We start from the raw sequence: 15298 nt of genomic DNA on the forward strand, positions 1-15298 counted from the left end.
TTTCATCATATACACACATATTTGCACATATACAATTGTCTGTATTATTCTAATTCTACTTTGCACAGTTAAAATTGTCTATTATATTCATAACTCTAATAGGCTACCTGTGCCTAGGATGAAGTGTGGGCAAGCTATAAAAATGCATGTGAAATTTGTGTTTGTAGTAGCTCAGTCTGTTTCAAGGAAAAAAAAAAAATTCAACAGATATCTTAGTTACAATAAGATTGAGCTAACAAGGCTTTTGTAATGTCACAATCTTTAGTGCTAGGTTATGAAAAATATGGCGCCCATTTGACTGTTGTTGTAGTTCTGTTCAATAATGGTTCGCATTATCTCAACAGGATCGACTTCAGAACCAACTGAGGGCTTCAAAATTCACAAAACTACTGTAACCTTCAGTGATGTTTTCTTTTAGAACTGGCGCTCTCTATCTTTCAACATTTTTTGCAAACCCCATTCACTTTTCCTCTGGGATTTACACACACGCTGCGACATTCGCAAAAGTTCAATTTTTTGAACTTTCTGCGGCGGATTCGCGCGGCAACCCATTGGATCCCGCGGCGAGATTGGGGCGAACTGGGCGGCGCAAATTTTCTCGCCGCGCCTGGTGTGAACGCAGCATTAGTGGTTGGGGTTATGCTATAGTAGTGGGTCTGCAGGAGAAGGTCTAAGGTGGAGGGTTCACCTCGTATGGAGGTGGAGGAGGTGCCTTCTGAGTCCCGCTTCTGGAGGGAGACGCTGGACATGATCCTGGGGTCTGGAGGAGAGCTGCAGCACACCAACACTTAGTCCGTATGACAGTCACACAACACTGCTTCTACTGAGATGTTTATACAAACAGATTCAGCATGAGCTCTAGCCTTCTAAGCACTATTCTGAAGCTACAGTATTTCCACCCAATACAGGGAGAATACCTTCAATAAAGATAAAGAGCAACAGATTTAAACATTAATTTACATCCACTGCAATCTCCCGGTTGAGCTCTGGACTCTGAAAGCTGGTTTGGGTGTTTTGAATGTTTTAAGTAAACTAAATACAGTTCAGTGCAATAATATTTACCACTTAGCAGCTCTACACTTTTGATGTATTTAAATATATTTATTGAATGTGTAGTGATGTCATGTGTACTGACTGTTTGTTTTGTGTTTGGCCGCACAACAAATATCTCCTTGTGAGTCTTGTTTACAACAAGCTGACCAAGAAAGAGCAATGAGATGAGATGAGACGAGATGAGATGAGATGCAACAACGTATGTCATCTATGCACCTAAGTAAGATTCCAGTCTACAGCAGAGGTGGCAGACACTAATCCTCCATCTACCTCCAGCTCGGATGACAGTCCAGGTCTCGGAGTTCCCGCGGTTCCGGCAGCTCCACGTTCCGCTCCCTCAGCTTCCTCTGCTGGCGCAGGCGTGCCTCCATCTTGGCGCTCAGGTTGTCACATGACTTGCTGAACGAATCGGACGGGCCCGCCGTCAGCCCCACCATGTTAAGGCCGCCCTCGGAGCAGGACATGTGCTTCATGTGGGCGTTCATGTGAGAACGGCAGATGGACATGTACCTCTCGATGTTTTCATCTGGGGGGCACAGAATCAGCGGTGGGTTAAGGTTACAGTATACTTTAGGGTTTTAACTGAATCAACAAGTAAACACTGCACCTGTGTTGAGATGTAACAAAAGGTTAAAGTCGCACTGAAACGAACGTTTGAGATCATCTTAACTTCCGTAGTTTGACGTATTTCCGACGCAAACAGGCTATGAGGGTGGGACATATGTTTAGAGGAATTTGATTGGAACATTGACAAGTGGACGGGTTTTAAGAACTTTAGACGGATTCGATAGAAGGATAGCGTTGATTGACGGGTGGATGTCGTGAGATTATTGGCCTAAAATCTAAGGTACCTGTTGTCGTCATTGCACGTGACCTACCGTTTTCCAGGAAGAAATTATATACTTTGATATAAGATTACAACAAAAGTAGAATTTTGTAATTTTTTTGGCATACATCGTTGAATAGGTGAACACTATGACCAATTATGTGAACCAAAATGGGACAGAATGCTTTTTTCATTTCAGTGCGACTTTAAGGTCAAGGGTTAGGAGATGGTTAGTTGAATCTTTGTTGATAGTTACAACCATAAAGGGTCCTTCAATCTTCCCTGAAAACAGCTGTTTCAAGGTATGATTCAAGGAAATGGTTCAACATAGAATCTGTTTTTCAGAGGGTTTATAAGATAAGATAAGATAAGATAAGATAAGATAAGATAAGATAAACTTATAATAATATATAATACTTAAATAATCCCGGGGTGGATTTGGCAGCAACAGGTATGCCCAAAAAACTCTTTTAGAACCATTTTTCCAAGCCAAGTGCCCACCTTGTGCCAGGCCGTGGTTGAGTTGGCGTGAGGTCATCTCGCTGTGGAACTTGTGCTGGGCGGAGCAGAGGTTGAGGAGGTACTGGGCGATCTTGGAGCTCTCCGTCACAAAGCTGTGCTTCTTGCCACTGGGCCCACATTCTATAGTCAGCTTACGTCTCTGGAGACACACAGACAAATCACAGGATACTGCATAGTTCATTGATGCGTTGTACAGTTACTATACACAGGTAGAAATCACTAGATAACAGGTACTCGGACATTAAACAGAGCAGACTTCAGTATGATCTTTTACTCGTCGTCACTGTAAATGAGGGCAACCTCAGTGTCCTTCGAGTTTAAATAAAGGTTATTGAATTGAATTGAATTTGCCTCTCAGCTGGCACTTTTGGGACTGGCCCGTTGGTTTCTCTGCATTATATATGCTAAAATAAATAATAAGTGCACCCCAAGTACTTGACAATATTACAAGTACTTGCAAATACTGTAGTACTTGACTCAGGCCTGGAACACGGGTAAGCAGACGGCTGCTGGTTCGTACCCCGGTGGAGATGGAGTCCGTGTCCCTCCAGAGGAAGCGTCTGGCGACGACGCGGAGGTGGTTCTTCACCTCGTACACGATGATGCCCTTGGCACACACCCCCAGAACCAGCTCCCCCACCACGGGCTTCTTGTCCCGGCCCACCCGGTGGAACACCACCCCGTACTCCGGCAGCTGCTGGGCAATCTGGGGGAGGCGGGGTGGGTGGGTAACAAGGTGGGGTCATGGAGAGGTGTGTGTGTGTGTGTGTGTGTGTGTGTTATTCTCCTTCACATAGGACAAAACAACCTTGTCCTTATAATGTGTGTTCCCCTGTGTTTGTGTGTGCGCGTGTTTCTCCTTCACATAGGCGAAAACAACCTTGTACTTACAGTGTGTGTTCCCCTGTGTGTGTGTGTGTGTGTGTGTATGTTTGTGTATTCCTATACAGTATGTGTGTGTGTGTGTGTGTGTTTCCCTGTGTGTGTGTGTGTCCCTGTGTGTGTGTATTCCTGTATGCGTGTGTGTTCCTGTATGCGTGTGTGTGTGTTCCTGTATGTGTGTGTGTGTATCCCTGTGTGTGTGTATCCCTGTATGTATGTATGTATCCCTGTATGTATGTATGTATGTATCCCTGTGTGTGTATGTGTGTGTGTGTGTGTATGTGTGTGTGTGTACGTGTGTGTTATAGTACAGTACTGTACCTTCAGGTATTCCGTCTCGGCCTCCTCCGGCAGCATGTGGGCGTGTTTGATGTGCAGCGTGGGCAGCTCCTCTCTCAGGATGGGCAGGGCCATCCGCTCACGCAGCCTCTTGGACAGGTAGTGCTCTGGCTGGTAGTAGTTCTTACCGTACAGCTGGAGGAGGGACAGTTCTGACTCATCACATTCATCCAGAGATCATTGGCAGGCGTTGATTTAAATGGACTACACTTATATAGCGCTTTTCCACCTTAGCGGCACTCAAAGCGCTTTACAATGGCCTCTCATTCACCCATTCACACACACACTCACACACCAATGGCGGTAGCTGCCATGCAAGGTGCTAACCTGCTCATTGGGAGCAATTAAAGAAGAGTATGCCACTGGGAGACTCAGTCACACACACGCACAGGTGCACGGCCGCAGACGCACACACACACACACACACACACACACACACACACCCACATCATAACCACACACACAGTCACACACTCATAGTCACTACACACAATGTAGCTCCAATAGATGAAATAAAGGCCTGCACACTTGCTTGCTCCATCACATATCAACACATGAACACATATATTTATTAAGACAACGTTGCCCTCCACAACGGGATCTCCAGGTCATGATGACTGATGTTATTAATCAACCTCAGGTTGGAACTAAAGTACAGTACAGCATAGAATAGCAAATGTATTTGCCATATATAATTAGTACAGTTACATTGGAATTCTTGTTATCGCTTGTCCAATATCTTATGAGCACTAATCAATTCCTCATTCCAGTTCCTAGGTACACAGCTAGACATTATAAGGTTCCCAATCTGGCAATTTACTATCTGTAGTCTAGCAGTCTATCAAATTGACCTTCATCTATTTATTCCATCCAATCATGGATGACTGTGACTGTGACCGTAATATAGGCGGTACAATTATTAAAATTCAAGTATACAGTTGTAGAGAGTCAATTGTTATTGTCTATTGTATAGGCAAATATGAGTTGTTATTGTCTATTGTCTAGGCAAGGTGTTCAATATGTGAGCAGCGTAGGTCAAGCAGAAACCTGTTTCTACCTGTTTCTGTCTGGTTCTCTGGGTGTCTTCAAGCCTACCTCAGACATGTAGTCCCCAAACTCGGCCTGGAGAGCGAGGGCGGCCAGGAACATGCCTGTCTCCTCGTTGCAGTACAGCCTGTCCTCCAGGATGTCCTTGCGCAGCTGTAAGTAGCACTGGTGACGGGTCATCCTGTGCCTGGAGCACCGGAGAGCAGAACAGTCGAGTTTATTTTGTATTCGTTAAATGTTCACCCTGCAAGTGGTCTAAACAACTAGCCTGTCCATAACAAAGACATCTGAGAAATTTGAACGGGGTAAAGACTGTAGCCTACTTACAAAATGAAGGAGATGTCATCAACAAAGAATTTGACTCGTAGATAAACCAGGAAGGAGGACGACTGTAATTTCTTCCAACTGTCAGGAGCCACTTTGGAGATTTTGGTCTCGTGGTCCAGGAAGAAATATTCATCATCTAAGAGAGCATACACAAAAATATGACAAAGTACAAAAGGGCACTCGGGCGACACAGACCTCCGTCCGTGATGCATGTCATCAGCATGTACCTCGCAATATCAATAAACACCTGATGGCACTTTGGTGGATAATATAAGAAGGAAAAATGAAAATAAGCCCTATCTAACACATAAATGAGCTAGCCTCAGCCTGTCTGTCTGTCCCTCACAACATTTCCTTGGGCACTGTCGGTCCGACAGCGTTCATATTTGTCACGTGTATCCGCAGGGGTCGCAGACAGAACATGGCAGGGCTTGGGTTTTTAATTCATTTACGTTTTGGCTAATTTTAACATAAAATACACCAGCCAATAGAAATACTGCTCCGAATAGAACCCCGCCCCCAGCTTTCCAGCTGCCTACTATAGAATTATTTTTCCTGCTCATCTGCTGCGACGAGTTGCAGCGTTGCCCGAGATCAGTGCGGTTGTCCTGATACAAACACTGAACTATTACCTCTTGCCAGCCTATTCTTTTTCTGTTGCTCAGCTTTGCCCAACATTCGTGTGTTCTATTGTCCACCCAATAGTAGCAGCTACTGTAGCTAGCTTGCAAACAATTAGCCAAACCAAGCTATCAGACGGGACTTGCTAAACACAACATGTCTGCTATGTTCTGGGGGGGAGACGGGCCTATAGCATAATGGATTAAATAGCCAATTACTGATTGCTCCAATGGGTATCAAGACTAGCAGATAAGTTAATTGGATGGGCTAAGCTAGAGTGATAGCAGATCTATAGTATTTAGTTGGTGTGCATAGTGCATAGTAAACTGAAGAAACTTTCATCACGTATGACTATTTATACTGTAGCAACTCGGTTAACATCTCGGTGCATCCAGCATGTGCGGTATCTTCTACTAAAATCCTGCTGATTCCACATTTGGACAGGTGTAGCTTCATGGAGAAAGGTAGTTGTTGCTGCCCCCTGGTGGTCGGTCGGAAGTATTAATAAGTCCTATCACGCAATGTTAATAACGAAAGTGAAAAAATAATTTGTGGATCCGCCCTGTGATTCAGATCCATTCTGAAATTGAATATGTTCACCCTTGGCCCATGATACAACACTACAGAATTTCTTGAAAATTCATCCTGGCCGGAGGTAATGATGAATGAATAAATAATGGTACACGTTTATGAGCAAAGGTTGATCCTGGTAATAACACAGACTGACAGACACACACACACATACACACACACACACACACACACACACACACACACACACACACACACATACACACACACACACACACACACACACACACACACACACACACACACACTCACCGTCGAGGAAGGCCAGTCCGAAGTAGAAATGCTCCACCAGGTTAGCGTGAGCCACCACCATGTCGAACACGTCTCTTCCTCTGGACCTCATGTCACAGCGCACTGACACAGTCTGTCCACTGGGCATGATGACACTGACCTCCCTCTGGGACACGCACGAACGGCCCTTCTTAGACTGAGGGAGGGGGCGGAGACAGACAGACAGACAGACAGACAGACAGACAGACAGACAGACAGACAGACAGACACATGAACGAAAATCAACACAAAGACAGATGTAAGAGGACGAAGAAAGTCATTCTACCTGCCTTTGACTGAAAGAGCTACGGAACATAGAAAAGAACAAGATGGCCATGAAAACATCATTCTGAGAGAGAAGTAGAACAAAGTTGTGAAAAAACGGCAGGCTCACCACGATGGATCCGGGGAGTTCTACGATGACATGCTGCTCCTCCGCCATCCTGATGAACTCAGGACCGAGAGCCTGGCGAGACAAACGCATGCGCCGTGGAAACACTGCTAGACGCACTCACATGCGTCTTCACAACACACATGCATACGCTGTCTACTGTACATCTCACCTCCTCACTGACCTAGTGGTGTGTGCATGTGTGTGTGTGTATACAGCCGCCTTGACTCTCTACACACCTCCTCCCCTACCTGCGCTACACACTTTGCGGCGAGCCATCAGTGTCATTAAAACTAAAGTGGATGTGAGGGGACCGGTGTCTGACCTCCCTGCCGAGGAGACCCTAGCTAGGATTCAGATTCAGACAACTTTATTGATCCCAGAAGGGCAATTCAGCACAGCTACCGCCATACTGTAGCTCTCACCTCTCTCCAAATGCTATTCAGGAAAGATGAATTACAATATTCTCCATTTTCAAAAAACACAAAACAAAGCAATCTATTTAACTAAAGTTCCACACAGATGGACGGTTATAAGCTTTACGCTAGAGAGGATGGAACACATGATAAATACTGGGAAGTGAAGAAGTCGTAGCAGATCATTCAGAGAGATTCATTCCACTGCATAAGACGTCAGCGTTATGAGTACATCCAGGAAGGAACACCCCCCCCCCCGCCTGCCACACAGGGTCTGGAGATGAGCTGCGTGGGCGAGGCGAGGCTCCGCCTACCTTGGCCTTCCTCTGGGCGAGGCTGAGGGAGGACTCGCTGAAAGTGAGGGAGGGGCTATGGGGCCTGGGCGCGGCCGGCGCGGTGGTCTTGGGGGGCACGTCGAGGTAGGGGCTCCGGTAGAGAGAGCTGCTGCTGCTGTCTCTGTGGAAGAGGCCACGTGGGAGTCTGGGGGGGGGGGTGAGAGAGAGGGGGAGAGAGAGAGAACGGAGGAAAAGAAGAAGAAGAAGAAGAAGATGAAGAAGAAGAAGAGAGAGAGAGGCAGGGATAGAGGGAGAAGTAAAGAGAGAGGGGGAGAGAGGGAGAGGTAGAAAGTCAAACAAGGATGGTGTAAGCAATTCTTTTGGGGAAAGAGGAGCCAGTCACTCAGACGGCGTCGCTGCGTAACTTAGGGTCAAACCCCACAGGTGCTGTCCAGGGCTGTATTTGTAGTGTAGTGGTTTGTATTTGAGTGTTTGTGACTGGCGAGAGGAGAGAGAGACAGCCCTTATCTGTCAACACCGTGAATCTGCCTGTGGAGGTGGGCGGTCTAACTGGCCAATCAAAGCTCTGGTATAAGTATAGTCCATGTGCTAGTGTGTACCTGTATGTACTGTATGTGTGTGTGCCATTGTGTGTACAGTATGTGTAATTGTGTATGTGTACTGTAAGTGTCGGTGTCAGCATGTGCGTGTGTCAGTGTGTGTGTGTGTGTGTGTGTGTACCTGTCTGTGTTGAGGGGGTATGACGGGGTGGGTGAGCTCCGCGGTCTTTGTCTCCAGGGTCTGTGAGGTAAGCTTCCTAGAGAACACACACCAAAACCCGGACACGCAGATACTGTAAGAACCAAGCAGCAGTCACCTTTTACTATTCAATTTGACTTGTTTCATTTGTTAGACGAAACTAAGAAGCTACCTAAATGTATCAATTAGACATCTTTAATCCCTGCCTCTATCCAATAACATCCAACCTCTCCTGTTTGATCCTATATTGAGTGATGTGAGTGATTGAGTGAGACAGGCCCCCACTCTGCAGGTGTTTAAATCACGCCTCAAAACACACTTATATTCTTTGGCGTTTTCCTGACATGGCCTAAGAGACTTGTCCTTTTTCATGTGACATACTGCGTATGTTTTACTATGTGCTCTTTGTGTGTTATTATTGTTTGACTTGTACAGCACTTTGGTCAACTTTGTTGTTTTTAAATGTGCTCTATAAATATAATGGTATGGTATGGTGATGGGTCCCGCCCCCTCGTCCCCCCGCTCACCTGAGTCTTCAGAAAACCTCCTGCCCTCGGGTCCTGGCGCACACGCCTCAGCGTAGTCCGGGTAGGGACCCCGCTTACCTGCCCGGGGAAGCCAGGTGACACGCAGGACAGAGAGGAGGGACAGGAGCAAGGTTCCACAACACGGTTACACACGGAAACGTTGTCTCACAGAGAGAGGGGGGGGGGGGGGGGGGGGAGAGAGGGAGAGAGAGGACGGGGGGGGGGGAGAGAGAGGGAGAGAGGGAGTGAGAGGACGGGGGGGGGGGGGGGGGGGAGAGAGGGAGAGAGAGGACGGGGGGGGGGGGGGGGGAGGGAGAGAGGGAGTGAGAGGACGGGGGGGGGGGGGGGGGAGGGAGAGAGAGGACGGGGGGGGGGGAGAGAGAGGGAGAGAGGGAGTGAGAGGACGGGGGGGGGGGGGGGGGGGGAGGGAGAGAGAGAGGGAGAGAGAGATGTTGGCCCAGAGTTGTGTCTGAGAGGAGAGTTTAACTCTGCTCAGTCCCTGATTACAGGTTCTCACTGGGGCCTAATCCTGCTCCGTGTTCAGGTTGAACCCAGTAAAGAGATGAAGGAAAGGCTTCACTGGGAGGTCATGCTGGCCGGACCTGCGTACTCCTGCACGGCCACAGGATCCAGACAACCTTTTTACCAGCTTTGTGTCAATGCTACATTCTAGAAAACAAGATGATCCTCACAGAATCTGATTAGATTAGAATCTAGACAGGTTCCACCTTGCCCCCCCCCCCCCCCCCAAGGCTGAGAGATACAAGGTGTTACAGTACAAATACAGGACAAAAGTACTGGGACACACCAAGTTTGGTGGAGGAGGGATAATGGTCTGGGGTTGTTTCTCTGGGGTTGGCCTAGGCCCCTTAGTTCCAGTGAAGGGAAATGTTAATGCTTCAGCTTACCAAGACATTTTGGACAATTCTATGCTTACAACTTTGTGGGAACAGTTTGGGGAAGGCCCTTTTCTGTTCCAGCATGACTGTGTCCCAGTGCACAACGCAAGGTCCATAAAGGCATGGTTGGGTGAGGTTGGTGTGGAAGAATTTGACTGGCCCGCACAGAGCCCTGACCTCAACCCCATCCAACACCTTTGGGATGAACTAGAACAGAGATTGCAAGCTAGGCCCTCTCGGGCATCAATGGGCAAAAATTCCCACAGACACACACTCCTTCCCAGAAGAGTGGAAGCTGTTATAGCTTCAAAGGGGGACCAACTCTATATTAATGCCTATGAATTTAGAATGGGATGTCATAAAAGCCTCTGTAGGTGTAATGTATGGGTGGCACAATACTTTTATCCATGTAGCTATATGACCAACGGAAGGTTTTATACCATGAAGCCTCTCTCTGATCATCTGGCTCCTCCCACTCAGATGAACAACGCTCTCCGGCTGAGATCCGTGGTCCACCTGCCAGACAAACAAACAAACAAACAAACAAGACACTTTTGTGATGTTTACCGTCGTCATTTGATCAGTAATTTACATTGAAACACTCCAAGGTGTGTAGATAGATAGATAGATAGATAGATAGATAGATAGATAGATAGATAGATAGATAGATAGATAGATAGATAGATAGATAGATAGATAGATAGATAGATAGATAGATAGATAGATAGATAGATAGATAGATAGATAGATAGATAGATAGATAGATAGATAGATAGATAGATAGATAGATAGATAGATAGATAGATAGATAGATAGATAGATAGATTGGATGGATGGATGGATGGATGGATGGATGGATGGATGGATGGATGGATGGATGGATGGATGGATAGATAGATAGATAGATAGATAGATAGATAGATAGATAGATAGATAGATAGATAGATAGATAGATAGATAGATAGATAGATAGATAGATAGATAGATAGATAGATAGATAGATAGATAGATAGATAGATAGAAGGATGAAATGTGGGAGATTGCTAGAGAGACATAGACAGACTCACTGAGTCATGGAAGACATCTTCTACCAGCTGTCTGATGACTCTGTTGGGTGGGGGGAGGAGCGAGGTCTTGTGCTGAGACTCACACGCCTCCAGGATGGAGTTCAGGTTCACTCTACGGTGGGTCAGGTCCTCGCACATGCTCAGTAGCAGGCTGTTCAGATGGTCGCTCAATGGCACTGGCTGGGAGAGAGAGGGGGAGGAGTGGAGAGAGGAGAAGAGAGGAGGGAGATAGAAGAGAGGACAGAGGGAGAGAGGAGAAGAGAATAGGGAGAGAGGAGAAGAGAGGAAGGAGAGATGGGGAAGAAGAGAAGAGAGAGAGAAGGGAGAAGAGAGAGGAGAACAGAGGAGGCAGGGAAGAGGAGGAGACGTGGAAGAGGAGAGAGAGTGTGATTGATGAACCTAGACTAGAGAACACAGAGTCAACAGTTTGGTGAGTTTTTAAGCATAAAGGGAACCCACCTGATTCTGAGGTAGGTGGTAGTCGACCGCCCAGTAGAGAGTCATACCTAACGAATACACCAGCATCTGGCAGAGGAACAAATCATTTAATCACCCAAACAAATACAGCTACTGTATGACACATGAGGCTGGTTTCACAGACACAGCTCTTTCAGCCAAGAATCTCCACTGACAGTTTCTAAAAATAAATAAAGCCAGGCGTAATCTGTTTCTAGGAAAAGCGGCCCATAAAATGATCTGGCCATCTGACATCTGTCCGTCCAAAACAAGTGTACAGTGAACCTGTCATCCCCCACCTATGATGCATGTCGTCAGCATGATGTACAGTTGCTGAATGTGTAAAGTAAACAGTTTAGATTAATTGAATTTTCAGGTCACTTTGTAGATAATGTGATATTGTCTTCATGACTATGAATATATGAAATGGTTTGTTCATTTTATGTGCTAAGTATTTAACTGTGTGAAAAGTAGAAGGGCCCTTGAACACTTTCTTTCAATTCTGGAAATCCACAAAACTGTCCGTTTTTTTGCATGCATCCTGGAAACATGAAGCAGATGGCTACTCTGTGCATCGACAATAAGTGAAAGCTGTAATAACTTCTGTATTATTTGTGTTTCATTAAATCAGTCTTACACACAGTACTGTCCAACGTTTATCAGTGGACAAATATTGCTACAAAGTTCATATGCGCAAAATAGCATAGTTCATTGTTATCAACTGGTATTGCTAACAATGGCTAACAATGGCTAACTTGGCTAAAACTACAAAAATGGGGCGAAAGTGGTGTTTTGCGTTTTGTTCTTTGAACGCATTCAACTGGGATATGACGTCGTCCCGGGCGGCGAATCCGGAGCTCCGATACAAATGGAACACTGCATTATTGTGCCTTAAGCACAAGCCTCTAAGCGCATAGCCAATCAGTGATCGCAGAGGTAAAAAGCGCATATCTACCAGATTTACAGTGCTGTTTTCCCAGACTTTTGTGTATGTGTGTGTGTCACTGTGTGTGTGTGTGCCCAGTACCAGACCTTCTCCATAGCAGGTTTGGCTGAGCTGGCTCGGCCCTGTAGCATCTCGGGGGCGGTGAAGGTGGTCACCTCGTCTGATAGGGCGCAGTTCTTAAACGCAAGCGTGCCAGTGGCCGAGAGCAGCAGGGAGGAGGGGCTTATGATGGTCGACATGCTGTTGTGACCTGGAGCAGAAGGAGTGGAGACAGTGACCAGGACATACATACATACATACATACATACATACATACATACATACATACATACATACTTAATATAAAATAATAAGTATAGAAGTATAGAGTAAAGATGTAGAAATGAGCTACAGTACAGTTGATCAAATGATCAACTGCAACTCTGCAGATATGCCAAAAAAATGGTTGCAAATGTAAAGGTTAGTGAAATACTTCAATAAATGAATAAAATGCCAACACACTTCCATTACTTCTCACGTTCTTTATTTCCCGCCATTTTGCCTGCGTTTTTGTGCAGAAAATAAAAGCCAGGAGAAGCAGTGCGCCGTGTGCAGGGCAGGTTGTTACTGCAGTGTTACTGTACCTTTGTAGGAGACGTCGACCAGAGACTCTGCAGTGCCCAGCAGCAGAGACCAGACCTCATCCTCCACCAGGGGGCCCCCTCGAGCCTCCAGCACTTCCTTCAGCGTCACAAACGTGCTGCTCATCCTGGCTGCACACACCCACCACACACGCCTTGGGACACGGGGTGAAGACGTTGGTTAGTCAATACACACACACACACACACACACACACACCTGCAAAGACATGTTGGACACACTCATCACACACAGAAGACAGAGTTACAGTGTGACAGGCATACACACAAACATTGCAGACCGAAATATGTTGATTGGTCACACACAGTACACAAAGGTACCTTGACTCACCCACCACACACACAAAACACACACACACACACACACGCACCTTAGGTTAGGCTTACACTGCATCAGTCATCAGTTCCAGGTTAATTCCCTCCTCCCTCATCCATATCTCTTTCTCCCGTCGTTTCACAACCCTTCTATTTTCATCCTCCTCTCCCTCTCCTCCTCTCGCCTGCGTTAATAGCCGTTTCCGATGACCAGTTCTCAGAAAGCTCCAGATCCAGCCTGTCTGATTGGATTCCATTAGTCTCAACACTGTGTCGCTCCCACCCACATACACCCCATAATAGGCTTTCCCTGAGCCGGACAGATCTGCCGTGCTGGGCTGGGCTGTGGCTACGGCCGCTACCGCTCTCAGCAGCAATGGAAAAACACACTCACACAACTATCAGGTGTGTTACGGAGTGTCCGTCACTTGAGACACTGGACTTTAGTTTTAGTATCTGGGCCTTATTTGTAGCAGGTGTTATTTGTATTAAATTTGGGGTAGGACCTATGTTCATATGTTGCCTCTGTGTATGAAATGCGCTATACAAAAAAAGTTTGATTTGATTTTGATTTGAATTATCATGTTTTTTCATTGATCTTCATTCAAACCTAATAGACACTTTCCCCAGCAGCCATTGTCATAGCAGGGTAAACACAGGTGCAATTGATACAATGAATTACGGTTGTACTGTATATGTATATAGGTATATACATATACATACTGTATATGTATATTTAGAGTATCACAGCCATTCCAGTGAGCTAGCATGCACACTATCAGGGCTCCGGTATGCCTACATGCTAAATGGAACAGGGCCATGTTATCAATACGTTATCAATCACACGTGTTTCTTCTTTGTTCTAACTTGCTCGATTGCACGAATAAACAAAGCATTTTCAAGTAAATCTGCTCTCTCTGTAAGGCCTAAAGAACACAAGGCATGACCAGCTTTGTGAAGTGTCACTGTCCAAATCCCTTAACTGGCAGGTGCACAGGCGACATGACACTAACCCCCCTCCCCCAGTAAGCTGCACCCCTGATACTGAGGGTAAGCTGGTGAGAAGAACTGGATAGACCATGCCAATTCCACTGGCTTCTCTCTCAGTGATGACCCATGCAAGGCTATTGGAAAGCTAAGAGGTGGCAGATGTAGGCTGTATACTGTACACAGTATCCTTGACATTAGACCCTTAGATTAGACATTGAGTCATTCACTGACTTTGGGATCCCTGTCCAATCATACTGTACATCACAAGCAGCAGCACAGAGAGCCGGGGGCAACAGTCTCTCTGGTCTTGCCAGAGTCATTGTGAGTTATGGATGTTATGACAGCTGTAGACAGGGCCTGTTTCACATTGCACCAAGGTCCAAGCCTCGCCCAACAGTACCCAAACTCTAAGCCTTATTTCCTGTATAAAAGGTTTGGAACTCCAAACACAGCAGATAGAACTAGGTCAAAGCTGCATCTAACATGTTGTACACTCGGCTAAGTGATTACCGGAGGGATTTTAGGTAAACAGTAATTAAAAAAACACTTATCTTCGCCAGTGCTGGTGCACTTTATAGTATATATTTTATATCATGGGACATGGCTATGTATTTGTCAGCTCAGTAAACTTTATGATATCCTAATCCACACTTGTCAAAACAAGACCTTTTGTCAATGTACTGTAAAACAATCTTCTGAAAACAAACTGCATATGAAACCATTCCAGGTCAGACAACCAGTCAAATAACCTTTCTTTGTTCCAAAATACGCCTTTTAAGGTTTGAGAATGGAAGTCAACTTATATTTGTAACCCAAGATGGTTCTATATGGCCTGAAAAAGTCTTATCGAGGTTCTATAATGTGGAACGTTTTAGAAGGTTCCTCAGAGATGAAAGGTTCTCTTTTTTTCTGAGAGTGTGTGTCAGTTAAAAGTTTGATGTCTGGATTCATCCACAAGGCTCTAAAGTTCAAGTTCCTCTTTAAAGGGTCCCTCTGAACCTAGACTCACAAGTCAGTCCCCCAGACGCTGCAGATCTCTCGAAGGTCTGGCATCGAGAGACTACTCCAAACCTACAGTAGCTACAGTAGATGACCCAGGTCTAACTGAGTGTCCAAGCCCCTATTTCTGGGCCAAAGAAA

The 15298-nt window shown here is 45.9% G+C and overlaps 1 protein-coding gene across 1 annotated transcript in view; it reads right to left on the reverse strand.

Moving 5' to 3' along the window:
- ptpn20 (protein tyrosine phosphatase non-receptor type 20) overlaps positions 1-12961 on the reverse strand; it is a gene marked incomplete at both ends in the record, with an annotated part of 35612 nt that extends 22651 nt beyond the window's left edge. Inside the window, 17 exon segments of the mRNA XM_084458759.1 lie at positions 689-771; positions 1324-1579; positions 2381-2540; positions 2922-3107; positions 3605-3757; positions 4718-4856; positions 4997-5132; positions 6461-6635; positions 6873-6944; positions 7600-7765; positions 8302-8377; positions 8847-8924; positions 10186-10261; positions 10813-10992; positions 11272-11337; positions 12301-12464; positions 12838-12961. Coding sequence (XP_084314885.1) covers positions 689-771; positions 1324-1579; positions 2381-2540; positions 2922-3107; positions 3605-3757; positions 4718-4856; positions 4997-5132; positions 6461-6635; positions 6873-6944; positions 7600-7765; positions 8302-8377; positions 8847-8924; positions 10186-10261; positions 10813-10992; positions 11272-11337; positions 12301-12464; positions 12838-12961 — 2290 coding nt within the window.
- Between the last annotated feature and the right edge of the window lie 2337 nt (positions 12962-15298).

Source organism: Borostomias antarcticus (genome assembly GCF_949987555.1).
Source record: "Borostomias antarcticus genome assembly, chromosome: 25".
In the NCBI taxonomy this organism is placed as follows: Eukaryota; Metazoa; Chordata; class Actinopteri; order Stomiiformes; family Stomiidae; genus Borostomias; species Borostomias antarcticus.